We start from the raw sequence: 25567 nt of genomic DNA, 5'->3' as shown, positions 1-25567 counted from the left end.
GATATTGGCAGCAGAGGCTTAAATCCAAGCAAGGACCAAAACAAAATGTAGATTGCCCCTGACACTTCCAAATGGGTCATTTAAACATATGACTAAAGTTTTTTCCTGATTTAAAAATACTTTTTTTATATATATACATTTAAATAAGCATATGTTTAAATGATCCATTTGGACGTGTCAGGCTCAGTTATATAAACACTACCATTTGAAAGTTTGGGGTTTGTAAGATTTAAGTTTCTTACACTCACCAAGACCACCAACATTTTTATTTATTTTTTGATCAGAAATACAGTAACAATGTAATATTGTGAAATATTAATTACAAATTAAAATAACTTTTGTATTTCAATATATTCGTTGAACATTTCATTTATTTTGTGATGGAAACGCTGTATTTTTAGAAGTCTTCCACGTCCTTCAGAAATCATTCTAATATGCTGTTCTGATGCTCAAGAAACATTTCTTATCATTATCAATGCTAAAAACAGTTGTTCTGCTTAATATTTCTATGGAAACCATGATATTAATATAAGGTCCAAAGGAACAGCATTTATTTGAAACAGAAATATTTTGTAACATGATAAATGTCTTTACGGTTACTCTTAATCAACAATGCATCCTTGCTGAACAAAAAAAAAAAATGAAAAGAAAATGATATATATCCACATTGTCACAAAATATTTCATGTTGTTTACATGAGTGTTCCTGTTACGATGTCTAAACTAAATAGTTTATTACTCCAAGTTTGTCTCAGTTTTGACGGATTTTTTCCCCTTGTAAGAGATTTTGCTGAGGCGTATATAGATTTGGCAGGAAATGAGAGTTGGAAAAAGCCTGCTTTGTGTTTTTTAACGCTGCAGATTAAATTGGTTTAGACAAGCAGCATGCCAATGGTTCTTAGTGTAATGACAGGGATTTTATTTGGTCAAAACTCTGTCATCAATTTGTTGACATAAATATGTATTTAGATGGCCAGTTTTTTTTAAATTACAAACAGACATTTTTGGGGGTTCAGCACGGCCTGATGATTTACGAAAAGTTGCAAAAGCTGTACGTGTTCTCGCTACAGTCTGATTTGTAAATGGTGAGCTAAATGGCTGTTTACGAATTGAGTGCAATTACGCTATTATATGCGATAGCCTTGTGATTACATCCGAGAGTGAAGTGTGTCGGACAAGTGCAGATGTGCAAATAGTTATTTGGTTGTTTGTCAAAACTTCAAGAGCAACATTTAAAGTTAATTAGTGAGTGCTCACCACAGGCAATCAGAGGTGAATAACAATCTGAAGAAGGACACACAAACACAAGTCCTGACAAACAGGTTTACATGCATAATACATTCAATTCTCACTCATTTCATCACTTTCGCCACATGCTACCACACAGTCAGGTAATATAGTGCATCATAAAAACACAAACACGCACGAGGTCTTGTTTTGTCTCATTATGTCCAGCTGTGTTTTTGATAAACACTGCAGCATTAGGCCGTAAAAAGACTGATCACCTCACATTGTCTGGCTTTATCTTGCACAGTCTTTTATTCTCGTACATCCTAACATCACACATTCGTCATCTCTTCCTCTCGCTCTCTTTAGATTAAAACCCAACCACAGCTTCTAATGACTGCAGTGACCAAAAATAATGACATACACCTGTTTCAACTTTTGTCCACTTGATTTTTTGAAGTCATACTCAATGGAAACCAACACTAATAGTGCTGGATGTTTGCTTTTGTTCTAGAGTCTCACTAATAAAAAATAAATAAAAAAAGCTAAACGCATTGGTTTGGCTGACAAGAACCCATCATCTTTGACCACATGTTGAGATGAATGCTTTTGAACTGGTGAGTTCTGGCTGATTAAGTGATGGCATCATTGAGAGAAGAAGGTTTATAGGAGTGACCATATGGAGTAACGTGTGTGTATGTGTATATGCATATGTTTTCTGGGGGTGGGAGTGCTTTGTGGCCACATGTGACAGTGAAAGAAACAGCATAACTGGACCTTGGTTTTTTTTAAATGACCCTGCAGAAATGTGTCGTCTCATGCTAATGACTTCATTCTAACAGAACGTCCAAGTCATGCCAGTCCAGCTGGTCTTTACGACGCCATTCCATCCTCGAATGTTCCAAACATTCTGTGCACAGCCCAATAAAGAACAACTCTAAAAATGTGCCTGTTTAAAAATAAAAATGTTGGACTAGCATGAAACAAAAACTTAGGTTTATGGGCTCTCTTAAAGGTTGTCTGTGATGACAGCTGATTGGCTGAAGGATGATGAAACATGATTGACACTGATAAGGAGTGGAGTGGCACAACTGGAAACAGTATTGGGGTGGCTATGCCAGTGTAATGCCAGTGTTGGGCCAGCCATAGCCAGTTAAAGGCTCTAATGTGGCAGTGGTTTCATGGTGGTTGGCTTTGAGCAGCAGGAAAGGGAATAAAGGGGCTTATAAAACAGGAAGAGAGAGAGAGAGAGAGAGAGAGAGAGAAAGAGAGGGAAATGGGACAGAGGTAAACAACTTTGTCTCTTTTTCTGTTTATTTTCCCTATTTTATTCTAGAGGTTTTTTTTTTTTCATTTTCTGTCTCTTTGAAGTCCATATGATGTGAGAGTGCATATGTATATATATATATATATATATATATAGTCTATATGCTATGTCACATTTAGCACACAAACAAGAAGAGAAAAACCCTTAGTCTAGTTTTATCCACCCTTCTATTTTTGCTCCACACACCCATAGAGAGGAAAAGAAGAATTAAAAAGTGAAAGAAATATAAACATGTTCCTTTCCCATATCCTCACATTTTATTAATTAAAACATCTCTTTGGAGTTCCTCTTTAACGTGTAGTGGGCAAAACTACTGTTGTTTTATACATGGCGTGGACTATAGAGAGAAGAAAGATGTTTTATTTCTCTTGCCATGCGTTAATCTTAGGTTACTCATTTGTCATGTGTTTCCTTCTTTCTTTGGCACACACACAGATATAATGACTCACAATACATTGCATCTCATACTCACCCACTTAATCACTTCAATACTCACTCTTCAAAGCCAATCATAAAGTACTTTACTAAACTGAAAGGCTGAATTTGAGATTACTGACAGGCTAAATTTATATGGCACAAATAATAAGAGTTTGTTCATCAACGTATTCATTCAGAAAAGAAACAAGTGTCTGTCTTTATGAGTAATAAATAATTGAATCATGTGCTCAATTGATTTGTTCGGAAAAACTAGTTAATTCAGGAACTAAACAAGTAACATGGATATTCATTCATTCTCCGAACTGCTTATCCCACATACAGATACTGATAAACTTCTCCACTTTTTGATCATTTTTCATTATCATACAAAGTGAAATATTAAGCTGTAAAAAAAAAAATCTTAGCATTTGCTGTATTTTTTTTTCATTTTAAGGCATTTAATGTTTGGTATTGTTATAAATAAATATATGCAGTATTATGTTCTCAAATTCCTACAACTTTCTCTTTATTTCCAGGATTAAATTAGATTCTGAATCCCAGATTTTGATCTTCACAGTATGTCAGTCTTTGGAATCAAGACCTGATCGCACACTCACTCACTGACTCATTGAGTCAGATTCCTCAAAGTGTTTCATATGTGTGCTGTGTGTGAGAGCCCTTCTGATGACAACCTGAAGGAAGAGAAAACAAGTTTTTGTGTATACATAAGCACACGTGTGATCTCTCTCTCTCTCTTTCTTTCCTTACTCCCCAGTTCCCTCTCATCCTCTCCTCCATTCATAAAATATCAAACAGTCCAGGTCCCGGAATAGGGCTGCCCTGCGGCTGCCTGACAGTGCGGATATTTTCAGTAGGTCCTTGTGGTGTTATTGCAGGTGTCCAGGCAGGATGCCCGTGTGAATTCGGAGAGCACATCAGACGCTGTATAATTCTATTAGTCCTATACACAGATATTTATATTAAAACCATACTCAGCCAGGGGATACTGCAACGCTTAAGGAGCATGGGACACAATGACCCATTCTTGAATATTAAATGAGAGTGTGTGTGAGTGTCTATTTGTTAATGAACTGTTAAGGAAAGGCTTACGGACAAAACAGACAGCTGATGGATAGCTGGAGGGAGGAATGTGTGTACCAGCAATTCAGAACACGTTGGTCTTAATTTGCTACAGTTTCTATCTAAATGCAAGCACTATGCCATTACATTCAATTACCCGCTCTAAAATGTCTAAAATAAGACTGTGTGTGTGCGTGAGGCACATAAAACACTTAATCTTTAACATTCTTTAGTATGTATAAGCTTCTAAAATACTAGGGGAACGGCCTCTCCCTTTTTAATTTAATTACTACATTAACGAAGGAGCACTGCTTTGCATTTTTTCAGATCCGTCTGTATTACAGAAAAAATAGACAATAAGAATACTGTATGATAGGCTGTAAATAATTTTTAAATGGCAAAAAACTGTGACAGTTTAAAGCTTCTTAAAATAAGATAAAAAAAAAACTTCCTCCAAGTCCAGTTAAGCCCATTCAGCATGTTCTAAGAAAGAGTATCTTTTGTCTTTTGCTCCTTACTCATTCCTTTCTTTTTTTCTTTCCCCAGTCATTTCCTCCGAGCGGTTCACTTATTCATGATTTTATTGCTTTTGGATTTAAATCGTTCTCACTATCTTTTCTCAAGAGAGTAGAGTTCATAAAAAAACACCTGCTTGCGCTCTACTCTTTTTTTCTCTAACTTTTCATCTTATTTTCCTCCCTCCCCCCCAATCTGACCTACGATCCCGTTCCCATTCTCTATTCAACACTTCCTCTTTCTCACTTCCTTTTTTTCCTTGTGTTCTACGAGAGGGAGTAGTTCTCTGGTACTTCATCCGTCCAGTGCTAATGTTGTCCCAAGAGTCTTGGAGACCCTCTGAGTGACGCTCACGCTCCCTGCTGTGGGTCTACAGAGTGAGAAACCATCACATCACCCTCTAGAGGCTAAAATGAGAAACTACCAGGATTTTCTCCAAACTCTACCAACATTTATCAATCCATCTCAAAAAATAGATGCCAGTATAGATGCAACCGCCTTCAATACACTGTCACCAACAAAACCAATAGAGCCTAATGACTGGCAACAGAATTTACAGCTCTAACACATCAGCATTTTATAACAAACCAAAAAGATTTATATTCTTTAAAGAATGTTTGGTCTTTGGAATCAAACCACACGAACAAACATTAAAACATTCTTAAGGTTTACACAAAACACATGAAATAATGACACATCTTCACAATTCCAGAGAACCTGTTGATTACTTCCATCCAACGTCTTTGTTGCAATTTATTAATTCATCCTCCTAAAATACTGTTCAGATGAAAAGACACTACCGACATGAACAGTTCACCAATCTAAAAGAGTAGCTTGAATATATAATATTATTCAGTTGGTTTGTAAGTTTTAGTTTGGTCTGTTAGTTGGTTTTACTGAGAGACCACTGTAATCTAGGTAACACCAGCAAACCAGATGGTTAAGGTTTTGTTTTTAACAGGGTCATCCTATCAAATAATTTAATATTAACTTGCCCTTTTGCGACTAAATTATTCCCCATGATTTTTCACTTTTTTGAGCGTCAAGGAAGGCCAAGGATAGGCCATATTTCATGCCAGCTCAGCTTCCTTCCCCTTAATAATTTTCTCACACAAACAAAGTTGACCTCTGTCCACGTGTGTTTCGCTACACTCCCGAGTGACAGGTCGTAACGCGCGGCCAGGAAATCCAATGTCAATACCGGTAGAGTCGCTGGGGGTCCCTGTCCGCGCCGCCCCATAAAGACTGTCATAAATACGGTAAATACATCAGTGTATATGGTGCACGTTAAGAAATACCGCATTTTCACGGGGAGATTAACTTTATGAATGGGTTTGTGGGTCACGGATGGTTTGGCGTGTCGTTTCATTTGAGGCGGATTGAGGATGCTTCAGTGCCCTCAGACATTTAAACGCCGGTTACCGGTTCTTTTTCCTCATACGCGCACTCATAACGGCTCACCTCTGGATTTGGCAGCCTTGGGTCGCGCCCGCCGCAATGGGGTCTCTCTCGCCTTTCTTTCAAAGGGATTTTTTTCTTAATAGTTTTTTCTTCCTCCCATACACCCGCGTTCCTCGCGCTGCCACTTCCGCTATAAAGCCCTTGGCTGGCTGCCACGCGGCCATTAGCACTAGCAAAATAACTGTTAACAATATGGTGCCCAGACACAGCAATTCCGACTCTAAAGTTTAACCAGCCGACATGGTTTGAGTCCAGTGATGCCAGAGGTTACAGAGCGAGGATTAGTAAACAAACGCATTTTACACTTGAGTGCAGTCTCATCTGTGCAATAAGCGCGCAGTTCATTTTTATGGATGCTTCACACCTGGGAGACGAAATGGAACACATTCATTTTTTATAGTTTAATATTGCGAAGACTTTTATGAAAAATATTATGTTCAATGCAATTATAAATAAGCCTAAATTTAGTTGTGCAATGCCGAGGAAATTACACAGAAATGTGTTAATTGCGCGCTGCTGGATAAAGAAAAAGCGCACGCAGTGTTTCCTCTGCTTTATATCACAAGGTAGGTTATTATGAGCTGAAAAGGCCCGTTATAGGCACGTGTCATTCTATGAACTCATTCCACACATGCATTAAGGGTGTTTTAGCTCAATCAAAAACGAAAGTATGTCTGAAATACTCAGTAAATGTAATGGAAATTATATTCTGCATGATAAACACGCCTATACTACTATTCTAAAAAGTTTAGAGCATTTAAATGATGTTGTATTGCCTACATATTCGGCAATAGCAATTAAATAATTATCAAATCAGCATTAAGGCATACAAATTCAAAATATGCGCTAGTTGCACAATAATTCATAATAAACATACAAATATTAAAAACCCAACTGATAAGATAATGGTTGAATAAGAGTATTCATTTCCTTAAGGTGATCACGTCTAAATTGACGATGATGATAATGATAGCCTGGTAATAACGAGAATGAAGTATTGTGGTGATAATGTCACAGTAAAGCCACATTAACAGTATAGCCTAACTTGGTTCATAATTCGTTCATGAATGTAAAGAAAGACAACCATATCTCGAACGAAAATAATTTTATTAGGCAAAATTAATAAAATGACTTTTATAATAATGCATTTTAATAACATAATGTAATAGAAATGGTTTGTTTAAAAAAAACTGTTGAGGTTTTGTTTTCCATACTGAAAATATCGAAGATGTGTTGGCCAGCCTCATGCAACGTTTAGATCAAAATAAAACTCGTTACCAGAATATCAGGTGCAGCGCTCCTATTAGTAAATAAAAATATTTTGGTAATATTAATAACCCAAAATGTTACTAAAAATTAGGCTACGATGTTTTCTCGGTTTCTATTGTGTAAATCATTTAGACTACATGGTCGGCCAAGTCCGAACATACATGAGGATGGAAGTATAGGAATTTAGTAAGGCTGAATACTGTGCAATTTCTTCAGAACAAATCATTAGCCTCCATTAACTAAACTAAATGTGTATTTTTTTCCAAATTTTAATAACAACAACAAAAACAATAACATTACTATTATTATTATACAGGCTTCGAAACTTCTAAATATATATATTTTTCATTCCCGTACTGAAATATAATGCTGACTTGTAAGGACATTTACCACAGTAGGCTAAAGACAAAAAATATTATCCATATACTTTTTTCGTATCTATAGGCTGTTGTACAGGTCAACATAATAATAGTGGTTAAAGCAATCTGGAAAGCATCAGGCTATTGTCTGTAAGTGAAGTGGCATTGAACGAAGAGTGAGTTAAAACGATGGTAATTCATTGGAGCATGCGAATACGAAAATAATCAACAGTAGCCTATATTAAAATAATAGTTTCCTGTACGTCTGGTATATTTATTTTATGCATGTATATTTATTTCATGAATATACAGTGCTAAATATTGCTGCTTTAGCACAGACAATTGACATACAAATTTGTATATTAAACAGTGTAAAGATGAGGTGAAAGTTACGCGTTTTATAAAGTGATGACTGTCATTTAAGTTTTTTTTTATTTTTTAATTAATGGTATTTTACAATGATATTATTTTATAATAAATAATATTTTTATAAAATATGTATGAAGTTAAAATTAAAATGCGGGTTTTTTATACATTCATGTGCATGTCTCTTTTGCTGTAATTTTTTTTTTTTTTTTTTTTTGTTCTGGTTCATATTGTTCTACTGGTTGACAGGCACAGAATGTCAACCCGCATTGTGTATGTGCATAATACACAGGCGTGCTCCAAGGGTTCTTACACGCGCGTGGGTCAGGAATTCTCCAAATGGCCGTGCAATAATTTGCACGTTCCAAACGGCGGGTAGATTACGGCTCTGGAGCATTGTACATTACACCCACAACATGCTCAAAAAATCACTTGGGTTTAAATAAATCGAATCATCTAAAAGCAAGATAACTTACGCGACTTGGCCTAAGTTTGGTGGGAGGAAGGGAAGTAAAAAATATCGGTAAAAAGTTTAAGACAAATTGATTTGGTCAAGTAGGCTTCATTATTTTTATGTTTTTTTTTAAACCATCTGAAATCTTTTTACACCCGATTTCATTATAGGCCTATAGAAATAACAATAATAGTAAAAACAAGAAGCCTATCGAAAATACACCATTAATCATAATGCTCAGCCTTATGTTTATTTAAAGAAAAAAAAAACCTTCTCTACATCTGAAGGCTATTCAAAATTGCCTTGTAAATTTGACTAACTTATATTTAAACGCAGGCTATGTATTCAAATCAATGCAAACACTACTTTTTAAAATAAAAATCTTTTGTAGCTATCGTATTTTGCAGTCAGACGTTTTAAAAATATCAGCAAATAATAATAATAGAGTTATATAAAATTAACAATCATGGTATTTGTTTTGGGGATTTATAGTAGGCTACCAGGAAATTGTGTCTCGTAGGAAAAATGAGTGCTTCTTGGGGACTTATATTTAGAAAGTGTAGACTGCACGTTTCATGTCAGGTTAGTTTGACATGTCTTATTACTGGGCCTCACGCACATACAGGCGTAGATTTGGTAATAATTCTACACGATTGGCTCACGACTCACGAGGGCTAGTGGGGAGGTAATGCGGAAGCATGTCGAGCATGTGCAGCCGCAGTGTGAAAATGATCGCAATGCCGCGAGCATGACTGGAGCCCGGTAAGCGAGAGATGATTCATTCAGCCAGGCCGCTTTACCACACGTGGGCGGAGCGTTCTAAACGCTGCGCGCCTATTGGCAGAAACCACCGGTGATTGACGCGAGGCAGCCCCGCCCATCTTCTGCCCTGGTTATTGGCACTTTAACGAATCCCGGCCACTGCCTCGGTGTCTGTGCGCGTTGACAGACCGATGAGACTGTTTTAAATAGGCTGTCGCTTCGTTTTCAGCGTCTTTGTCACATCGCCCGTGGTAATTAGCTACTGAAGCGGACTACTCTGACTCGAGGAATGCTAGATTAAGTGCTGTTGCAAATGCACTTCTCGTGAACTTCTTTCTCGGCCAATCTGTCTTCTTGGTTTGTGACCATGGCTGAGAAACGACGGTCCCCGTGTACTATGAGCCTCAAAGCGCACGCATTCTCGGTAGAAGCGCTTATTGGCACGGAGAAAAAGAGAAAGCTGGAGGAGGACAACGAGAACTGTTTTGAAGAGGTAAACGAAGTGTCGAACCTGACAGAAAGCCCGCAACCCCGGACTGGGAGAACTTGTCCAAGCACCAGGAGTTGCGAGACAGACTGCGCAAGCGACGAATCCCGTAAGTAGCCTTCTGGAGTTCTGACTCAAAATAAAACGGTAAGAAATAGTTAGGCTATGCGTGACAGACACGTACGCGAAACAAACCACAAATATAGCCTAATAACAATTTTATATTTGTAATTCTCTCGGCTGAAAAGTAACACTGTACGAAGAAAATATACTCGATGTTATTCTGTGTTTCCTCTGTTATCCAGTATAGTTCTGCAAATTATAACTGGCTTCTAAATAAATACTAACCAATAATTATCATTAAAGAATAGAGTCCTTTAACTAACAAAATCTTGTAAAATATCAATATTTTCTCAGGTAAAAATGCCTCTGTAATTTAGAGATGTAATGGAGTGAAGTCAGGATGACAAAAAGACGAGAAATACAGTGTATAAACACAAAATAACACAGTTATGAGTCTCATAAATATAGGCACTAAGAGAGTGACTAATCTATTCTGTGTTTATGAGTTTGGCCACAATCATAAACACTCAAATTAACTTGCCTTCACAAAAGCCTATAGGCCTAGTCGCAACAAAAAAAAAAAAAAAAAAAGAAAAGAAAAGAAAAGAAAAAAGAAGCAGAAAAAAGAAAAGAAAAGAAAAGTTGTACAGAATGCACAAGTCGATTCACTTTTTTGATATCTCTTAGAATTTTTTTTAAGTAAACTAATGCAGTTCTTGTAATTCGTCACAAATGCATTAGGCTACTTAAATTTAATTCGTAATAATTCTATGACTGATTAGCCTGTGGCGCCAAACAAAATAAATGATTAAAAAAAAAAAAAACTGCAGGTTATATATATATAATTGCATTGTATTGTTTAACAGCATATAATATGAAATATAAGAAGTCTATAAATATATGCAATGTCTGCTGAACCATGAAAATACGAGCCAGAAAACCATCGCAAATTCTTTTGCATGCCACTTCAAAACTCGTTATTGCAACAATACTTTGCATTAAAAGTCTTCTGCAGACCGTTAAAATATACAATAATTAAGGCAACTGTTTCTGTCTTTCTCAGCGGAGTCTGAGGACGTGTTGTTGGATAGCCCACAACCTGCATCTCAAAACTCGCAGGTCCTCGTGCAATCAGGCACGAGCTCCGGAGAGGAGATGCGCGTGGACCTGCAGGGCTCGGATTTATGGAAGCGATTCCACGAGATAGGAACTGAAATGATCATCACCAAAGCCGGCAGGTGCATCACACAAAACATGCTTTACAATTTAACAATTAGCAAGCACCATATATCAATATTTGAGTATTCAAAACACTGTTTTATATTCTTAGTAAAATACGCTATATGGCTCATTCTGAAAGATGTTAGATGTAAATGTTACTTTCAGATACATGGAACTGAATACTGAATTCAACCAGGAATTAGGGCAAAAATGTCCCTAAAAGTGCCCAAATGTTTAGTGTTACAGCGCTTATATGCACCTATATTTTTAGTAGGCCTACATTTTTACTTATTTATTTAGGAAAGTTTTTTTTTTTTTTTGCATTACTTACAGCTACGTTTGAATTTGATGTTGATTTATGTGAAATTGTATTTATTCACTGATAAAAGGCTATATTTAAATTAACTAACTACTATAATAATTCAATTAATTGAAATTAATTTTTTTTTTTTTTTTTGAAAAAAGAAAAGAAAAGGTAGCCTATTTGACGTAAACGTACGTGCTTTTTGTGAGGAAAAACACTGCGCTCTTAGGAAATGTGGATTTTGCCTTAATGTGATGTAAATGAAAATACTAACATACAATGTCATTTTATCTCAGGCGAATGTTTCCCGCGATGAGAGTTAAGATTGCGGGCTGGATCCTCATCAACAGTATTATATCGCTATGGATATAGTTCCTGTCGACAACAAACGGTACAGGTGAGCAATTTACGAAACTTGTCTTCCCAACTGCAGGGCAGCCTATTGTAGTCTACTGTAGACAAACAATCAAAACAGTCTAAAATGTGCAAACATAATATTTAACATTTTGAACTAACCGTCTCCACAAATGGCACTCCGGGACTTTGTTGACATGTTCAGTCCGGCCTTTTGCGATGCCCTTTTGGGAGCTTGACCTGCTGGACCTGAAGGTCATGAGACAACTGCAGTCAAAACAAATTCATAACGCGTTAGTTTATGGCGGGCTGCTCTGTGTATCTGAACATTTTTGTACAGCTGTAAAGACACAGTAATTTACACGGATTACACGGATTATAAATCACCAGTTAAAGTTTAAACCCTACAGGTTGGGGGAGTCTTAATGTTTTTGTTTGTTTGTTTTTTTATTACATATATGCGTTTCAACAGATTCTTTTCGAACAGTGTTTTTGAAACCACAAACTTCAAAATTCAAAAAGTCTGCTAAATCAAAGTCCGCTAAAATAGAGTTCGGGTTTGGAAGTAACCATAGCAACAGTAAAGTGCTTTCAGTTCATTATCGGTCTACAAAATATAACTGCTGTCATTACATTATTATTATTTGCACAGAACACATAGGCTACATCACAGAAACCTGTTTTGTTTTAAAGATCTTTAAGGTCGTAGACCTCTATAGGGTCACTACAAGACATTTGCGTTGCGCGCAACGAACCTCAGATAAATTGCATTCAAAAAATCACTGACAGAAATAGCTTTGAAACGTCGAGCCGTGTATAATATTATATCAAATTCATATTTTGTAAAATTCACGGTATGTGACACTGACTCTTCTTTTTTTCCATTCTAAGGTACGTGTACCACAGCTCGAAGTGGATGGTAGCGGGTAACGCCGACTCTCCTGTCCCTCCGCGCGTCTACATTCATCCTGATTCGCCTGCTTCCGGTGAGACGTGGATGCGCCAAGTTATAAGCTTCGACAAACTCAAACTGACCAATAACGAGCTCGACGACCAAGGCCATGTGAGTGAATCTTTTGTTATTTATATCCAAGAGGAATTGACTGAATTTAGATGTTTTTTTGTAAATCTGAATAAGAAAAAATGCACATTTCTTCTATGTTGGGCCCAAGAGGAAACCTGTAAACATGAAGGTTTGATGAGTTAGTGAAGCAGAGCTTCAGAATTTCCTTCTGTGATCCTGAAATAAATTAAATGTTATAATTAGACAACTCTTTTCATGCACCCCATACACACATGCTAGCCATTGTCGCCCGGTGTGCATTTTGTTTTGCTGTATTATTTTAAAGGCCTAAACATGTTGTAATGTGGAGGGTTGTAAACAAACTCAATTGAAAGCATCCCCAGGGCGAGGCAGTTAAAGGCCTGTTTGGCCTTTGAAAATGGAGGCATGTGTGTTTTTATTGAGGTAGAAAACTGCTTTGGTAATTCCTCCGTTTCCCACTCTAAACACGGATGCACGATGTAATGTTTTCCAGATCATTCTGCACTCTATGCACAAGTATCAACCCCGTGTCCACGTCATCCGTAAGGAGTGCGGTGAAGAACTCTCACCCGTTAAGGCGGTTCCCACTGGGGACGGTGTCAAAGCATTTTCCTTCCCTGAAACTGTCTTCACGACGGTGACTGCATACCAGAACCAACAGGTAATTGATACCACATCATGCTATAACTTGATAACACAACTTGATAACACAAAGGCTCAGTGCCTTTTCTTTTTATTAGATTGCATTATCACGGCTTGATTTTTATAAATCAAATAAACATGCAGGAAAGCCATGTCTGCCACAACAAAAAAATACCTATTTATTTTTGCAAGTCCAAGCAAGACAAAATGTTAATGTACATCAGCTTAACACTGAAAAAAAAAAAAAAAAAGCACAAAAGTAGCAAGTATCAACAATATAAACTATTTTATTATTTTGTGACAAGATATGCAAAATTAAACTAGTAATTGGCCAAAAAAAAAGACCCAAAAAACAGAAATCAATACAAAATCTGGACTCTATACTAGCCTGTATTATTTTGAAATAATTCGTTTTTGCCTCGGGTACAGTACTATCCTCATTATGCTGCTCACAGAAAATGTATAAAACAAAGCTATTCTATTGTGACAATAACAGTTAATTTTATAATACACCCAGTCGCAGAACTGTCTTATTTAGATTACACTGCTAGGAAAAATGACCTAATTTACAAGATGTTTAATTGAAATACTTATACAAATTGCCTAAAGGAGTTGGGAGTTGAAGGGCTCTTGTTCTCTGCATTCATAGATCAAAGCCTCTATGAGACTGAAGGAATGAGCAGCACCCCATAAAGGGCAATTTATTTATAAAGGGCACAGTTACATAAGTGTTTATTTAGGCATATGCATCGACTTTCCTATGCCAACAGTTCAGAAGCAATGTATTGATAAATTGCAACACAGAAAAAAAACATTTTTTATATTTTTCATTGCAATTTAAGTTTGTTTTGATTTGCTAAAACAGATTAATACCAGAGCATGTTTTAGATAAGTTAGAGCTCGAAATCTTATCATCATTTGCACGTTAACTGCCAAGTTTTAGAAATGATGTCATTCATTTGTCTGAGCTTATAAAAACACAACACACATGCTCTCTCACACACACATACGGAAGCAAAAAGCTTATAAAATAAACCCACACACATTGCATTGTGGGATAAGGGTCACTGGTGCTAGGTCAGGGAATTTGACATTACAGGCTTTGGGTCAATAAAGAGAATGTGTTTTGTGTGTGTGGATCTTTTACAGATAACAAGACTGAAGATCGACAGGAACCCATTTGCAAAAGGATTCAGAGACTCAGGAAGAAACAGGTAAATATAGTAAATTATATCTACAGATCTCTGTTAGATCAGTAACTACACTAATACTGTAAAACTGAGGGAAAATGTCTTCCAAGGTTTTTAAATACATTTTTATTGATGTCAAAAATTGATCACAGCTGAGTCAAACCCATCTAGCACAGAACAGATCATAGTCTTACTAAATTTGGACAACGTGTGTAGTTTCTGCTCTTTTCTGTAAGGCAGTACAGAAATGACACTTCGTTACACTTATTTTTCTCTAGCTTTCTTTCAGGCAACAAAACATTTTTGTTTTCTTCTGACATCAGTATAAAGTTATTTCTATCAAACCATATTAAAGGATTATCAGATAATTGGTTATCCAAAGGGAAAAGTCTTCTTTCAGCCAAACTAAAAGATTCCAGCAAAGCCCAGACAAAATAAACATAAAAACAGCGTCACATTAAAAGCCATTACACAAAAATAAATGTATAAATGAAAATACACAGCATAATAAAAATAATCTCCATCTTCACATAAAACAAGAGAAATAATAAACGCGCAAACAGGAAATGGAGGCTGTGCAGAAAGAAGGCTTGTGCGACGCTGAGTGGGGAAATTTAACTCTGCTCATTAGTTTTAAACAAGAGCGATTTTAACACCCCGCTGAATCACACCAGACCACATACATCCACTTTTCCTCCGTCCCTCTGCGAGGTCTCACAGAGCACTTAGGCCGAGCCCCGTGGCTCAGTGTTACAGGAAAAGTTAAGCAGTTTGCTAAACAAACTCGGCCACTTGATAGCTCAAGTGGTGTGGCTGATAAAACTGGGGCCGAAACAAGTTGAGGCATCTTGTGTGAATTATCGCCTGAGTGGTACTGCGGAGGGGGTGGGGTAACGTCCACGCTAACAAGGCGCACCGAGCACCACCATTACTTCCAGAAAAAGCAAGAAAATACCCCCCTCTCTCTCCCTTTTTCTTTCTCTCTCCTCGTAAAGCTTTAACTGTGGCTTCCTGCACTCTGTGTCTGATCCCACCGATAAAGCTATGTGAAAATAATTATAGCCTTGCCATCGCACACACCAACACACACGCTTTATGTTCTTCATTACCTGCTCTGCTTTACTGGCCAAATACACACTGATAAGCAAGGGGCCTTGCACTAAGATGGCTGGCAGGACTGAACACACCGTTGGAAAGTTAAGCCAATTCCAGAACTTTTCTGCTAAGCTGACTGAGAGCTTTGCTAAATCACTCTCGCCTTTGTATTTGTAAGCATATTGAGCGTTCTTATATATATATATATATTTAATCAGAATGCTTGTGTGTTGTAGGATGGGACTAGAGGCTCTGGTTGAGTCGTATGCATTCTGGCGGCCCTCACTGAGAACTCTGACATTTGAAGACATCCCTGGAATCACTAAACAAGGTACCATATGTATGTATGTATGTATGTATTTGTGTGTGTGTGTTTCCCTGCTTTAACAAATCATTGCACAATGGGTTTCTAAGTATTTGTTATAAATTAAGGTGCATCACACTAGTGAAACTGCAGAGAAAATTCGCAAGCAAAAAGATCCGTTGTCTTTTCTCAATAACATAGAGATGCAAGAAGCACTGCTCACAACAAGAAGGTTTTTGGTGCTCAATGTCGAAAATTTATGTGACCGATTTGAAAATGAGCGAAACTTGTTTGAGGAATTTTTTTGATCTCATGTAAAACACAGATTCCTACAGGAATCTTACAGTAAAATTTTGCAGAGCAACGGTAAATGTGACCGCATTCTTTGGAATAACTACAAAAGAGTTGTACATCCTCAGGGGGATAGTTAACCCTTTAACCCGCCTTTTTGTGGAAGTTATATAAATTATCAAAGATTTTTCATTTTTGGGTGAACTATTTCTGAAAGAATTTGAGAATGCCTTTTACATTCAAATTCAATTCCTGAAATAAGATACATGAATGCATGGAAGCAGAATTAAAGAATTCAAAGAAATAATATAACTAAAATTTGAAATTTGAAATATGAAATTAAGCCAATTCTTCAAGTATAATTTTTTATTAGGAAACTGAGGTAATAAAAAAAAAAACATTGAGAATAAATTTGATTTTATGTTTACTATAGACCTTATGTATCTACCAATTTGCTCTTGTTGTCTTCTGTCTTCTGTTTGTATTTCCACTGCGTGAAGGTATAAATCGAAGTCGCACAAATTTATGAATGAACTGCTCATTTTAAAATAACATTATGACAATGCATATGATAACTTTCGTTAACTCCACAATAAGTAAATCCACTTCACCAGCTAATTACTCTTCAGCATTGATGCTATAGAGCTACTGCAAAAACAGAAGTTTCAAGACAAAATTTAAAAGTGTTTCTCTGACGCATAAGATCTATAGTTTATTTTTTATGTTTTATGTGTATGTGTATGTGTTGTATTAATCACATGTATGGCTGCTCACAGGTGCAGCTGGCTCTCACGGTGTTGTTGGGTCTTCAGGACACACGCATCTGCTGTCCTCGTCCTCATGCTCTTCCCCTACATTCCACCTGGGTTCTGGGGCGGGGCCAGTGTGTGATTACTCCACCTGCAGTCGAACGAGCCACCCACTCCATCGCTATGCCCCTCCCCTCTCCACAGACTCCTACAGTCGATTGGCCAGCCCAGCAGCAGATGCGTTTTCCACTACTCGGAGCTCCACGTATGTGAGCGGAACCGAAGGTGAAGCATTCTCGTGCACACAGACTGGCTTGCCAATCCAGATCCACAGCATGCCAAGCACAACCTCCCAGCTGCAGTACCTAATGCCCAGCCACACCCATAATGCATTTTCCACCATTCAGAGCACACAGGGATCCTATAACGGGTTCCGCCTGCACAGTCCGTATGGTCTGTATGGTTACAACTTCTCCACTTCTCCCCGCCTGGCCACCAGCCCTGAGAAGGCAGCAGCTACGCAAACGTCATTCCTTGGTTCCTCCCCTAGTGGGACGCTGACGGACAGGCAGGTTCTATCCACTGTGGACAGTCTGCACATGCTCAGTAGTAGTCAACAGAATCTTTTTGACTCACGGACTTTGGGGCTGACCACCTCCACCTCCCAGGTAACAGCCCACATGGCTTGACCTGCATCCCAAAAACTTTGTCGGACTTCAAACTCAGCTAAGAATGTTTTCTTTGAGTATAATCGAGTTTTTGGGACTAGTCAATAGAATAATTTATGATCTGTTGGAGGTTCATCACTCTCACGAGAGTTGAGAGAAGGACATACTGCGATGAAAAGCAAAGGAGACAAATCAAAATGTAAAGAACTAAGAGAAATCTGCAATATCATTTATGTTTTGTGTAAATGACAGCTGAAGATCACATTGAGGATATTTTTAATAGACTTTATATCTTAAAAATCATTCTGATGAAGCAGCACAGACCATTATTGGACACCAGGGTACGGAAATGCCTGAAGAATCACGTGAGAAACCCAGAAAACACTTTACAGACACAGTTTCACGGCATAAAAGGACATCAACCATCGGATCTCATCAAGGTTCAATGAGACCCATGAACTGCTGGTAGAAGTTTAAGGAGTTTAACAGATGACTTTTGTGAGGCTGGACTCAGCGTCTTATAGACAATAAAACAGAGTTCGTCACTTAAAAGTGAGCAGACTGAAAAAAAGACAGGAAGTGATGTCACAAACAGTGACACAGTTTGCTAGGTGACAGTCAGCAGGTAACTATGTCATTCTGGGCCAACATTTGTGCTGAGATTTTCAGCACAGCCAATCAGCATCTATGGCAGGTAATATGTTTTAAACTGAAACTGGAGTAGGAAAAAGGAAACGTGGCCTCGTGTTTACAAATTCTCTCCAAGTCGAAGGGTTTTGGTCTGGATCAGCACTGCTGTCTGAGTCTTGGAACAGACAGGGCTGAATGAAATCTGATCCGAGATGATAATTCTCACACTTTATAAATACAACCATTGGCATTCTTCAGAAGGATTATAGTCCTGCCACGAGATACATGCTGATTCCAGGACAGCTGCCTCGCTCTCAATCCAAGGACTGAAAAGAATGCTTTTCCTTTGCGGACATGTTAGCTTTTGCTAATTTACTTACTAAATGTAATTTTTCATAAATATGGAGAATATGAATATTATTGATACTGTGTAAAGATTTCACTTGCACTTACGGCAATTTTAAATACTTGCTTTTTAATATTCAGGCTTTTTTGCCAGAGTGGCCACAATAGACACTTCCTCCGTGTTTGACTCTTGTTGGCCTGAAAATTTGAAAACCCTTTGAGCCAAATAAAAATATATCCATATGCTAAAGGATAATTGTGGAGTGTGTGCCTGTGTGTTTTAGCATCAGATGCTTCTCTTGGGGTCAGGCAAAGGTTCTGAATGCCTAACAAATGAAAAATACCACCAGGGGCTCCAGGAGAGGTGCACACACACAAACAAAATGCATTCATGCACACAAAGACATAAAGTTTGAACTTGCAAAAAGTTTAAATAAAAAAAGTGAACTTTTGTCACTGAGAGATCATACATGTCAACATTTTTCTGTTTATGCAAAATGGTAAACAAGTGTGACATTACACACACCATCTTCATGTACTTGGTTAGGTTTCAGTTTAGAATGTATGTGTGCATCTTAAGGAGGTTATGAACACTACTAACTTTCAACACCTAATAGACTGTAAATATAAAAACAAATTAAGGGGAATTAAAACAGGTAGTGTATCATTTTTGGCTTATATTTTTAAACTAGGAATTGGTATTAGCAGTCTACTGTTGTAATACATGATGTTACTGGTAGGACGGGGTCAGTCTTCAGAACCGGAACCAGTGAGACACCTGTTATGGACTGAAGGTGATGGACAAACAGCATATGCAGAGAGAGAGAAGGTTGTTGGGTGCTTTTTTATTTTAGAACAGAGGAATGGTTGGCTTGCTGTATCTCACTAACAGGTGACAGCCCCCCTATGCTTGGCAAACCTTGGATACACCCATATCCTTATGCACACACACTCACACACCTCGCATTACTGGCTCATTATCATTAAACCTGAGGACATTAACACTCTGAGGCCAGTAAAGAGCAGTATATGTAAAATGCATACTTAAATTGTAAGATGTGCTTTTCAAATTGACTCTACATATATAAACAAATACATTCATACATATACATATATATATATATATATACGCACACACACACACACACACACACAGATACACACAGATAATATAACTTTTTAATAATCGTAATAACCATTATCAGTCAACTTAAATGGGAGTAATAATTCAAATAAGTGATTAAAAATAAAATTTCAAAAGCTTGTTTCACGAGTTTGTGTGCCCATATAATCTTAGCATTAGTGGTAAACGGATTTGGCTTGATGTCTGCAAAGGAGGGCTCAGAGAGACTATTCTACTCGAGCTCCAATAGCCCCCCTATAGACAGAAGGATAAATGAAATAAATATGCATAAAGGAGGAGATGGGGAGGTGGAGGGATGCCGAAAGAACTAACAACGGAAGTGGTAAGAGGCTGTTTTTATACTCGAATATTAATTGTAAGATTAGATGGGCGTACTCCTCCCCAAATTACGTTAATAACTTTAGTTATTTTTGCCCATAATGATTTTCATATCCAGCAATAAAGTGTAATTCAATTCAACTACAGATGCTTTTTAGATTCACTGGCTAGCATGCCTTGTGTACTGGCCACCACTGTTTTGCCAGGGCTCTCTTTTCCTGTCAGTGTGTTGGCATGCGGGATCATCTTTCGGTCCCTCAGTGCCTGGCACTATCGTCTCTCTACACGGCCAACACTGTGTTACATTTTCACACTCCTGAGTTTGTCTCACAGACGTTAATTATGCACTCCTAGTGGATTTTTATTGATTGTGCAATCTATCTTTTGCACATTTACATCTGTTCAACATTCTAAGTACAGAGAGTTACTGAAAATGACGTCAGAGCTTAAGTCATTAAGACTCCAAAACAACCTAGAAAGGACAGAACATTACGTTTGACCATTCACACAAATTATGAATAATTCATTCTTGTTTAACAGCTCCTCATACGTCCATTATGGTTTGGGAAGAAAGCATGCTTTATTTCCATCTGTGCAACTCTGGCCACATCACATAACCATGCACTGTTACATATATTCATCCGTGTGTCTCCTGGTACATTACCAAACTTATGACATTCAACTTCAATACCCACTAGCATGCTTATGGTTCACTTTAGTGAGGAGCCTTGTGTTCTGCATTGCATATGACTAATGCAAACTCTGGATACAGATGATATTTTAGAAATCCATGTCTTTTGCTCTATAATGTGGTCAAGCACTCGTGACACATCATAAAAAACATTTTCTGCTAAGTGGTAAGTACACAGGTAATTACCCATAAACTATCAGAATATTCTCCTTGAAGTGTGCCAAAAAATATCTTTAATTTCAACATTAAAAAGCTGTAAAAATGCTTTACTAAAAACCTGTGGTAACACTTTTAAGGTGTCCTTGTTACGTTACATGTACTTACTATTATAATAACAATAAATTATGCATAATTATATGCCAGTAACCCTAAGCCAAACCCTAATCCTAACCCTAACCATATAGTAAGTACATGTAGTTAATTAATATTACTCAGCAGTACTTAAATGTATAATTACACTGTAACAAGGACACCTTAAAATGAAGTGTAAACAAACTTGTCAATTGGTAAAAAGCAAGTTACTGTAATAGACCTAATAGGGTGGCATTATGAGAATTTTACAGTAAAATACTGATAAACTATTGTTCAGACTTTTGAAGTTAAAAAAGTCATCATATAATTTACAGTGAAAATTAACTGTATTAGGTTTTACATTTGATGCTATTTAAAAAATTATGTTTCATGTTAGTTTGTGCTATCAATTATGTACTCGGGCTTTAGCTTATGTTGATTATTTAATGTTTATTGCATTATATTAATGTCACGTGTGTTACCATGACATTATATAATAGCATTTACCTCAGCTTGTGGAAAAGTTACTTCAGTGATGAACTTGTAGTATGGTATAATATTAACATTATATCAGTTGATGAAATTTAAGTTCAGTCCTGTAAAACCTACATTGCTGCCATATTTTTACAGTAAAGTTCTGGCAACCACAGCTGCCTTTTTTCAAAGATATACTTGTACACTGAATGAAGAGGAAACAGATAAAACCACTATTTTTTTGGTTAGTTCATACTTTACCTCTGTCCCATCGTCATTAACAACTTTGGGATTATACATTTTGTTAGTCTCAACACCAGTGGTCAATTAATTCTCATAGCAACTGCATTTATTAATGCTTATGGTTATAATTTTGCTATTTAATTATTTAATGTTTATGGCCCATTTTGCACAATAAGCCTTACAATATAAGAACTTTAAATTGAAATTCTCATTTTGTGAATGCATAATTTAGGTATTTATTTCTATTTCATGAAATCTAAAGATATTTTTACCTATATTTTCTCTATTTTTAAAGGTCAACAGACACTGACCTATTCCTTGTAGAAATAGGCTGGAAACACCTTCAGATGAGGGAGTCGAAGGGCCACATCAAGCCCTTCTGTGTGCAGGACATTTCACTCAGATGAAAAAAAGCAGGGAAGAATTTCCTGCAAGTGTGAAAGGACAAGTGGACAGCGTGTGTATGTCCGCTGACATTCATGGGTGTTCCAGGAAGAGCACCTGTGGTGTGCAGGGTCGAGCTGTGCTGGTGGTGGCTGATATGTGTATGTGGGGGGGCGAGAGGGTCTGCGTGACCCGTTAATGGCCTGGGGGGTATTTGATGACAGTTGCAGTAATCTGAAGCTGACTGGTGTCTCTTACACTCATTTAATCTTTGTCATCAAATCCCCCCATCCATCTGATTAATGGCTACAATTCAACCCTATTTTCAGAGCCTTATATCTTGCCATGATGAATGTCGATCTATGGCATATTTTCCTCTAATATAACCATGAAAAACTATTACGAAAGACTTCCTCATTTTCCTCCCCCCTTAACCATTAAACTCTGTTTATGTACAGTGTGTGTGTGTGTGTGTTTCTCTGAGAAACTGATCTCTTCTATAAACGTCTTCTCTGTGTCTTGCCAGGCGTCTAAACGATCTGTGGCTTGGATAAATCAAACTGAAATGCAAATCATAGCTAAGGTCAGCTCAGCCCTCTCACAGTGACGCTCCAGTCAGCTCTCATCACACACTAGCACCTTCCATCACACGCTCATAAACAACAAGCGAACACAAAGGTATGAAAGTGATGCTTTTATTATATAACACTTCTGAGGCAGTTATGAGGTTGACTTAAAATTATGGATTAGACTTAAATACATATACAGTATATGTATATATGTGATTTATAATAACGCTATATGTATAGCCATTTGTTTAATTTCATTTAATTTTTGTACCTGAGCAGTCCAGTTTTCATTCATTTTGGTGCAGTTCCACCAAAAATTTTTGTTAAAAAAAAATTAAATATCCAATATTGGTGATAAATATCCAAAATATTGCAAAATAAATAAATAAATTAGCCAGTAACCAATATGGTTAATGTTGGTAAAATGTAGTAAATAATGCATCCATAATCTATTTAACTATATAAATACACTGCAAAGTATCAAATTTTTGAAAAACAAGGCAGTTAGATATGTTGATATTTTATATTCATCTTGGTAGACAGACATTTTATTGGAATGTTTACACATATTTGGTGTTGTCTGTCCAACCAAATATAGTCAGATGCTGATTTTCAACTATATAAATGAACTTTTTTTTTTTTTATGTCACTCAATTATTGTAGTATCAAAGATACATAAAAAAAAAAGGTTTTGGCCAGAATAAGCTGCCAGTGATCAAATGCCTGTTTTGTTTTGTGGATAAAATGGTATACTGTTTAGTTTCATTATTATTAACTATTAATAATTATTGACCATAACATGAAAAGCATCACAATTCGATATGCAATTATTTGTAATTATGGTGATGTGATTACTATTGTCAAAATTTTATCTTGAATGTTTTTAAAACTTTAGAATTACAGTGTAATCTAATAAGGAAAGGAAAAAAGGAGCAAGTTTTTGTGTAAAGGCTGGTTAGTTAACGGCAAAGGCCATTTGTCTTTTGCATGCAGCATAAATAGTGACACCCCACATACACACATACATCTAACTTCTCTCGTCCCATTAGCAGTAGAATGCAGAGGGCCGGCACTCCCTCCTCCCTCCTCCCCTGTCCAGTCCCCTCCTTAATGCTATGGCCAGACTTAGCACTGTCATTTATAGCACAGCACACCATCAATCTTAATAGAAGCGAGAAGTGCAAAGAGCCGATGAAACAGCAGCCATGATCACTATTTTGGCCTGGGAGAGGGAGGAGTAGGACAGGAGAGAGATGAATGTCCAAGCCAGTAAAAGAGAAAAGCAGTGAAATGCTTGGGAGCCCTGAGAGAGGTTTTCATGTTCCAGGAGAAAAAAAGAGAGAGATTCAAATCAGATCATTACGTGTTTACATGACTCATCTGATAAGAAGTCATGATAAGATTGTGTGTTTTGGCACAAATGAGTGCGTGTCAATTTGTAAATTTGTTTTTGTGTGAATTTTTGTGTGATCTGAGGGTCCTAAAATTATTCACAAGTATAAAAAACAAAGTTTGACACATGACTTTTAATTATGCCGTAGCGCAAATGATGGGATTAGTAACAACAAGGTCATGGATTTGATTTCCACAAAAAATGATGTTGTATAGTAAATGCACTGTAAAAATGCTTTGGATAAATGTGCCTGCCAAATCCATAAATGTAAATGTCTGCCAAACACAACATTCAGGGATGTGTGTAAATGAACAGAAATGAATACAAATGGACCGACATTTCCAGAGGGAAAAAAGACGTGTTTGCAAGGAACCAAAAAGACAGCTTAAGTTTTATGTAAGCATTATTTATTTATTTTTATTTTAGTTTAGTTTAGTTTAGTTGGTGATTTTTTTTAATTTATTTTTTTTAATGTTTTGGCATTTGATGAATATTGCATATTATTTTACTGATATTGAATTGTCAATTAATTGTATCTATAATAGATAAAGACAGAAAAGACCGTATCAATAGAATATGCTTTTTTTTTTTTTTGTACAAATAAGACAGAAATAGAAATCACACCTTACTTTTGAATGAATAGATAACATAAAAACAAACCTGAATGTTTTAAAATATCAATACATATCTGTCATACATTGCAAGCACTATAATAATAATAATAATAAGTTTGGAAGAGAAACAGATGAAAGCAGCAAAGGACAGAACAGAATAAAATGAGTGCTGCTGAGAGGTTGAGATGAGTGAAATAGAAGAAATTTTATCTCTACAAGGTGCAACAATGTTAAACTCCCCACAGCTAAATGAGTGTGTGTCATGATGCAAAGCATTCTGGATATATGGACCGTGACCTTTGAGTCCCGCATTCCTTAACAGGCCAAGGACACAGCGATATGAATACAGACTCAACACGCACACACACAGATATGAGTGACCGATTGCTTTAAACCTTCATGGTTAAAACAAGCTCAAGGTTACTCATGCCAACTAGTGCCCTTACAAACACACACGCACACTTATTAACATAAGAAACATGTCATTTTCAGCTGTGAAAAATGACATCCTAATTAAATCTGCACCCCAAGGTCTGTCACCACATATATGCGGCCACACACACACACATACTCAAAAGAAATAATACAATTCCATCTCTTTAACATTTTCTCATCATGCATTGTCTGAACACTTATCAGTTCAAATTTGCCAAGAATGGATATGAAATTGAGAATGAAACCGTTGTAATAGCATTTTGGCAGATTTTGTGCCTTAAAGGCTCACAAAAATGTATGTCTCTCTCCCTCTCACTTTCTCTCTGGTGGGCAGTGAGGAAATCTTGGTTTATTTAGGTTTTTGAGAAGAGCTCTGAGTCTCCCCG

General features: G+C 36.9%; 2 protein-coding genes across 7 annotated transcripts in view; one reads left to right on the top strand and one right to left on the bottom strand.

Annotated features, from left to right (window-relative positions):
• LOC131531714 (hormonally up-regulated neu tumor-associated kinase homolog A) overlaps nt 1-12613 on the bottom strand; it is a 41466-nt gene extending 28853 nt beyond the window's left edge. For 3 of the 6 annotated variants that reach the window (XM_058762711.1, XM_058762713.1, XM_058762714.1), the window contains exons 1-2: nt 12536-12613; nt 11829-11933 (exon numbers count right to left, since the gene is read on the bottom strand). The gene's annotated coding sequence lies outside the window, so the exon portion shown is untranslated. Of the gene's footprint in view, nt 1-6027; nt 6405-11590; nt 11688-11828; nt 11934-12535 lie in introns of those variants that run through there. The other 3 variants (XM_058762710.1, XM_058762715.1, XM_058762712.1) reach the window with 2 other exon arrangements.
• On the top strand, nt 8689-19092 carry tbx18 (T-box transcription factor 18). The gene is given in 9 exon segments (XM_058762716.1): nt 8689-9833; nt 10851-11025; nt 11609-11637; nt 11640-11709; nt 12558-12729; nt 13205-13372; nt 14503-14567; nt 15875-15969; nt 17010-19092. Coding segments are annotated over 9 exon segments (1665 nt in total). The 5' UTR covers nt 8689-9604; the 3' UTR covers nt 17672-19092.
• Nucleotides 19093-25567: the final 6475 nt, after the last annotated feature.

Source organism: Onychostoma macrolepis, chromosome 23, assembly GCF_012432095.1.
Source record: "Onychostoma macrolepis isolate SWU-2019 chromosome 23, ASM1243209v1, whole genome shotgun sequence".
Classification (NCBI taxonomy): Eukaryota; Metazoa; Chordata; class Actinopteri; order Cypriniformes; family Cyprinidae; genus Onychostoma; species Onychostoma macrolepis.
The sequence above is the reverse complement of the archived record's forward strand: the minus strand, read 5'-3'. Positions and strand labels throughout refer to the sequence as shown.